Source organism: Coregonus clupeaformis, chromosome 19 (genome assembly GCF_020615455.1).
Source record: "Coregonus clupeaformis isolate EN_2021a chromosome 19, ASM2061545v1, whole genome shotgun sequence".
NCBI lineage: Eukaryota > Metazoa > Chordata > Actinopteri > Salmoniformes > Salmonidae > Coregonus > Coregonus clupeaformis.
In genome coordinates, this window is record NC_059210.1 from 38,946,837 (window position 1) to 38,953,009 (window position 6,173).

General features: G+C 41.3%; 1 protein-coding gene across 1 annotated transcript; it reads left to right on the plus strand.

Annotated features, from left to right (window-relative positions):
- Window positions 1–321: 321 nt before the first annotated feature.
- Window positions 322–6,173, plus strand: LOC121531339 (purine nucleoside phosphorylase). Its single transcript, XM_041836575.2, has 6 exons — window positions 322–582; window positions 3,237–3,406; window positions 3,749–3,852; window positions 4,396–4,571; window positions 4,837–5,027; window positions 5,184–6,173. Exons 1-6 carry the CDS (start codon window positions 554–556, stop codon window positions 5,378–5,380), a joined length of 867 nt encoding a protein of 288 aa, XP_041692509.1. The 5' UTR covers window positions 322–553; the 3' UTR covers window positions 5,381–6,173.

Genomic DNA, 6,173 nt, shown 5'->3' on the forward strand with positions numbered 1-6,173 from the left:
GGCCTATGTAGCCTATAGACCTACTGTAGGACTATTTATTGTTTAATGCAGTCATCTCGGTTTTAATTTTAAGCATTTTTTTAAATCCTTTGCTTGTTCAATTGCAAAGACCGTCAACTTTGTATTTGCAGTCAACTTCGTTCCCAAGTTATCCGCGGTCACAGAGAGACAGATAAACAGCTTGATTATATGTTTTGATGATATCTTCTGTGTATAAATTGACGCGGAAAGGCAAAAAAGCATCTAACCAGGCATTCTTTAAATAATGAGCGTTTTCAAGTGCAACTTTACTAACGATGGTTTTGGGAAACAGCTCGGAGATTTAACGATGTCGATGCTCCTACGATGAACTTTGCTTTAAGATGCTTTGGGAAACCGGGCCCAGTCTGTTCGAAAATTGGATTAGGACAACGAGGCCCTATCAAAGGAACCGCAAATCTAACGACTCCTCCTCCGTCACGCCACCCTACCATCACATCCGTCCGTCGCAGCCTTGACCTCATCCTACGATTACCGTTTGTCGTTAAACTCAGTAGCTGACGAACAAACAGCAATGAACATTTCATCCTCAAACCCATGCAGGTAAGATAACATATCGGTGTAGCCTATATCGGGGTGAAATGCACTCTGGTTGAACGGTTGTCCTCATGGTAGGCTACAGTAGAGCCTATAACAATTTAGGCAGGGTTATATGCTAATCAATTCTTCTGTGTCAGGGGTTGGAAGTGCACAGTAACCCATGAATGTTCTGGTCCTGGTTTCCCGATAGCAAATGTCCTACAATGGCGGAAGATGTAACATGCGTTTCCCAAAACATCACGCAAAGAGAACGGTCTTAGCGGCTGTGCGTCGTTGGAGCAAGTATCGATACTGATAGGATCGAAAGAAAGGGAGCGCTGCTCTCGGATCAGCTTTCTCCATTCAAATCTTTCCTTAACATTCTAATTATTGCACAATACTGATGATGGATCAGCTCCAATAGAGATATTACCACCTACGGCTGCAAATATTGAGGCGGCTTATTCTAATGCTTACCCAATAACAAATGCACTAAATCATTTGGCACATCATTGCACACATGTTAGGCTACACTAATGAAATATGTATTGAGACAAATTACAGACTGTAGCATACAAGTAGCAAAATATAAATCAATTAATTGAACATGAAACGTATTTCAATATGAATGAAATAGGCCTATAGACTACTGAATTTAGGCTATATTTTATTGCGGTAATCCCGGTTTTGTTTTCATACGTCGCTTGCTTGTATCAATTGCAAAGACATTGGCAGCTTTGTATTTGTATTTAACTTTGTCCTAAAGTTATCTGCGGTCACAGAGAGACGGGCAAACCAGTTATTCTATGTTTAGCGTAGATCTTCTGTGTACAAGGTGAAGCGGGAGGGTAAAAAAGCATTAACGACGCATTTAGCTGTTCTACGAGTAGTTTGAGGCAGGCGTTAGATTACGAGCGTTTTCAAGTGCAACGTTAATAACGATGGTTTTGGGAAAAAGCTTGGAGATTTAACGATTCTCAAAAGAAGGTCCTAACGATGAACTTGGCCTTAAGATGCTTTTGGGACACCGGGCCCTGGTCCCAATTTCAAAACACCAGTTTCAGTCAGTCAGTCATAGGCTACAATGTTTCAGTGGATAAGACTACATGAAATGGGCAGATTTGCAAATGTTTATGGCAAGAGATTATCGTGCTTCTCTGGTAATATTGATTTATCTGATAGATATCAATACAAATTGTTATAGGCCTACATATCGAAAATCGATATTATTCAAATAAGGTTAATAATATTGAACAATATTTTAGCTTTTTATCTCCCTATCATTTTAGTGACTAGGCTACATCCTCATACGTAGGTACACGATGGCGTGGGTAACACTTAAAGAGACATGCTTGCTTTTCATGCAAACCCTATGCAAAATGTTATTCTTACTCTTTAATTTTAATTTTTTTACTTTAGTTTATTTAGTAAATATTTTCTCAACTCTTATTTTTCTTAAAACTGCATTGTTGGTTAAAGGCTTCTACACCTGTTGTATTCGGCGCATGTGACAAATACAATTTGATTTGATTTGATTGAAGCATTGTAAGCGGCCCTACTTTTGCCAGCTCATTTGAAAGGAAAGGGACTCGGCGTTGTGTCTGCATATAAATACACAATGAGTGGCCATTGTGTGTGTTCATTGAGCGCCTGGTTCAGGGAGTGTGCGGTCGCGTGGCCCCGTGGACCGTCCTGAATGGAAAGTGCTGATCCCGCAGTTGTCAGTAGCACCACGGACAGCTCCGTCCTTGAATCGCTGCGCTTTCCCCGGAATCAGCCAATCCGTCTGCGTCTTACTCGTTCACTGCTCCTGTCCTGTAACAGCTCCCCCCATTTTACTACAGCGAGCAGAAGGTTGAATTACCAGTATAAAAAGCAGCTTCAATACTTCAAATTAAACATGCCAGATATGAACGTTAATGGTGACGAGATTTATTGCTAATATTGAACAGGTTGTATTACCCCCCAAAGAAAATTGAGGAAGACGCACTGTTTGCTTTGGTCAGGACTTTGTTTACTCTGTGGCGATTTATTGGTTCAAAACGTAAATATGGCCTGTTTTTATTTTGTTAAAAACAACAGAACTCAAACTGCTTTCTATGCAACTAATGTTTGTTAGATTGGCCTCCAGACCAAGTGATCTCGTTGGATTTATGGTCACTTATAAAAGCTGTGTATGCTTACTTTTAAATGACAGGACTTGCAATCATTCACCATGTCCACCTGATGAGTTTGCCAACAACCATAATGTCTCAAATGCCAATACAACTTGATATGCTTGTAGAGTTTAAATGTGTAGAAGTTAATTACATTTTGTTGAATTCAGTTTAATTCAATTAGATAAGCTCTCCCTCTCTCTCCCTCCCCCCCCACACACACACTCTCTCTCACACACACACGCACACACACACACATTCAGTACCAAGAGAGCGGGTGAAGGGGTGTGTTTGTCTGTGATTCTGTTATTACTAGCTGTAGGATTTGCTAAAATACTTTTTAAGATTACCCTTATGTAATTGACAGGTTTTGCATAATCAAAAAGCAAATGTTCCCATTGGTTGTGTTCAGATGAAAGGTGTATAGTAGTCTATCTCTGCAGAAACACATATTATTTTTTATGATTTAGATTGTAACATTATACTGAATAACATGAACTTACCATCTGTTTCTTTCCTCAGTTACAAATATGAGGATTACAGGGAGACAGCTGATTGGTTGCTGTCCCACACTGAGCAGAGGCCTAAAGTAGCCATTATCTGTGGCTCTGGCCTCGGTGGTCTTGCTGACCTGCTGGACAACAAGACTGTGTTTCCCTACAAGGACCTCCCACACTTCCCCCACAGCACAGGTCAGACACCATCCTTATCATGCACTCTACCACCTGAAATTGTACAGCATCATGCTGTCTTCAGTTTGTACATGCATCATTACATCATCCAGCTCAATAGCTCAATAGAAGTTAAAATGGTCATTGATAACTTATGCATTTAATAATTTAATGTTAGATAAGAAATGTTTACATGGATGTTTTGAAAGTTGAAGTAAGAACACCAGTCCTTCACTGTGACCCAGAACCAGACAGTCACCCGATGGTGGCTGCTGCTTCCTGTCCTTGGGACCTGACTGAAATATTTACATTCAGCAATTCTATAAAAATCCTCCTCCTGTCTTTCTTGTTGCACCACTGAAGTACAAGGACATGCCAGTCAGCTGGTATTTGGGGAGCTGCAGGGGAAGCAGTGTGTCTGCATGCAGGGCCGCTTCCACTTCTACGAGGGCTATGACGTTGCCACGGTGAGCTCCACTCTCGACCCACCAGAGCCATATCCTCATTACATTGGATTAATATTTAATGAAAAGGTGTATTGAAATGCTTGTATATCCCATGATAAACCTTACACCTTATGGGATGATATTTATTTTTAAAAGCAGCTACTATATTCTTTCAAACTAGTAGTGAAGTCCGCAATGATACTTCAACAGTTTGCACTTTTATGAAGAAGTCCCATTATGTTAGAATAACACAGTTAGTGTCTTTAGTTAGCTTTTGACCTCTGTGAAAGTAGCATAGCAGGCAACTTGGGTTAACCTTTGACAGTGTGAGTTGAATTTTCACCTCTAAATCTTGGGACACTCTTAAAACATAATCTGTCTGCACCCTGACCTACTGTAAGCATTAAGACTATAAAGGTTTCAATTTACTTTTTGTGAAAATGATTCCAACCTCTATAGTGATTATAGTGTAGTCACCTAGTAATAATGAAAACAGTGCAGTTTTGCTGTTGAAAAATGTCAGCACTGACTGATCCCTTATCTCTAGTTCCTCTTTCTCTCCAGGTGACGTACCCGGTGCGAGTGTTCTTCCTGCTGGGGGTGGAGACCTTGATCGTCACCAATGCTGCTGGGGGGCTGAACCCCAACTTTAAAGTGGGTGACATCATGCTGGTCAAGGATCACATCAACATGCCAGGCTTTGCAGGCCAAAATCCACTGTGTGGTCACAACGATGAAAGGTTAGAATAGCAATCTTTTGATCTTTGGAAGGAAGGGTTGTGTTGCATGTTTCCTCTGTCTGAGGAGGATGGGCTCCTCTCTTCTGTGTAAAAGGCTCCCCAGAGGTCTCCTCCCACATTTTCCCATACAAGGAGCCTGATTACTGGCATTTTATTACAGTAAAGGGCATGGGTCTTACCCTTGTGGACTCCTTGGATTGTACTTTGTCCTTTACCTGACATCGAGGGCCTCTGAAATGACACAGGACTTTATGTAATGCTTCAGGTTTGGAGTCCGTTTTCCCTGCATGTCGGACGCCTATGACAAAGACCTTTCTAGACTGGCCAAAGAGACTGCTGAGGAACAGGGCTGTTCCTCCTTCATCCAGCAAGGCGTATACTGCATGCTGGCAGGTCCCACCTTTGAGACCATCGCTGAGTGCAGAGCTCTCCAGAAACTAGGCGCAGATGCTGTGGGTAAGTATGGTTCATTGGGTTTTTACCATGGCCTTCAAATCTCTCAATAGCCATGTCCATTTCTTCTACAGAAATGGTATGAGTGTCTGGATGAAAATCAACTCTATGACCAAACTCAATGCTTGTCTTCTCTCATCCTCTGTCTGTGCTCTGTAGGTATGAGTACAGTCCCTGAGGTGGTGGTGGCCCGTCACTGTGGTCTCCGTGTCTTCGGCCTGTCTCTCATCACCAACAAGGTGGTCACAGACTACAACAGCCAGGAGAAGGCCAACCATGAGGAGGTACTGGAGACCACACGCATGCGTACTCAGGACCTACAGAGGCTGGTCAGTAACCTGCTAGCTAAGATGTAGATCAGCCTCAGTCTGTCTGTGTAAACAGCCCAGGAACATACAGTGGGGAAAAAAAGTATTTAGTCAGCCACCAATTGTGCAAGTTCTCCCACTTAAAAAGATGAGAGAGGCCTGTAATTTTCATCATAGGTACACGTCCGAGATAGTACAGACATGAGAATAATATATTCCTCTTACTTTAAAAAAACTTGAAAATGCATACCAATGCATAACAATCAACGATCACACTGAACAAACTGTAAGATATTTAGGACCATAATACATCTAAACCATCAACTGTTGCATAGAAATGTCTAATTTGCCTTCATGAATGTACTGCACTATGTACATTAATACTGTACTGTAAATGGAAATTCTAGTAGGTACAAATGATTCTCATGATCATTGTGATTAAGGGATCAAGCACTGAAAGACCAATCAATGGTCTGTATATCACGTGGACCAACAATCATTGTGTTGTTACTCATTAGTAATAATTAACTATATGTATATTCATTGGTGGACCTTTAATTCCACCATTTTAATCGGAGTTAATTATTTTAATTGAAGACAGCTCCTTGATGGAGAGATTGCCATACCTAATCATGGTTATAAGAATAATCAAATTTATCTGAGTGATAAAAAGTATAACATTTTTAAAAGCCACTGAGTGTACAAACATTAAGAACACCTTCCTAATATTGAGTTGCAACCCCTTTTGCCCTCTTCGGGACTTGGACGCTACAAGGTGTCGAAAGCGTTCCACAGGGATGCTGGCCCATGTTGACTCCAATGCTTCCCACAGTTGTGTCAA

Coding starts and splice junctions, on each gene's coding strand:
- LOC121531339 (XM_041836575.2), top strand. CDS start 554: ATGAACATTTCATCCTCAAACCCATGCAG. Junction 583..3,236: donor TCATCCTCAAACCCATGCAG/GTAAGATAACAT, acceptor TTCTTTCCTCAG/TTACAAATATGAGGATTACA. Junction 4,572..4,836: donor TGTGGTCACAACGATGAAAG/GTTAGAATAGCA, acceptor GTAATGCTTCAG/GTTTGGAGTCCGTTTTCCCT.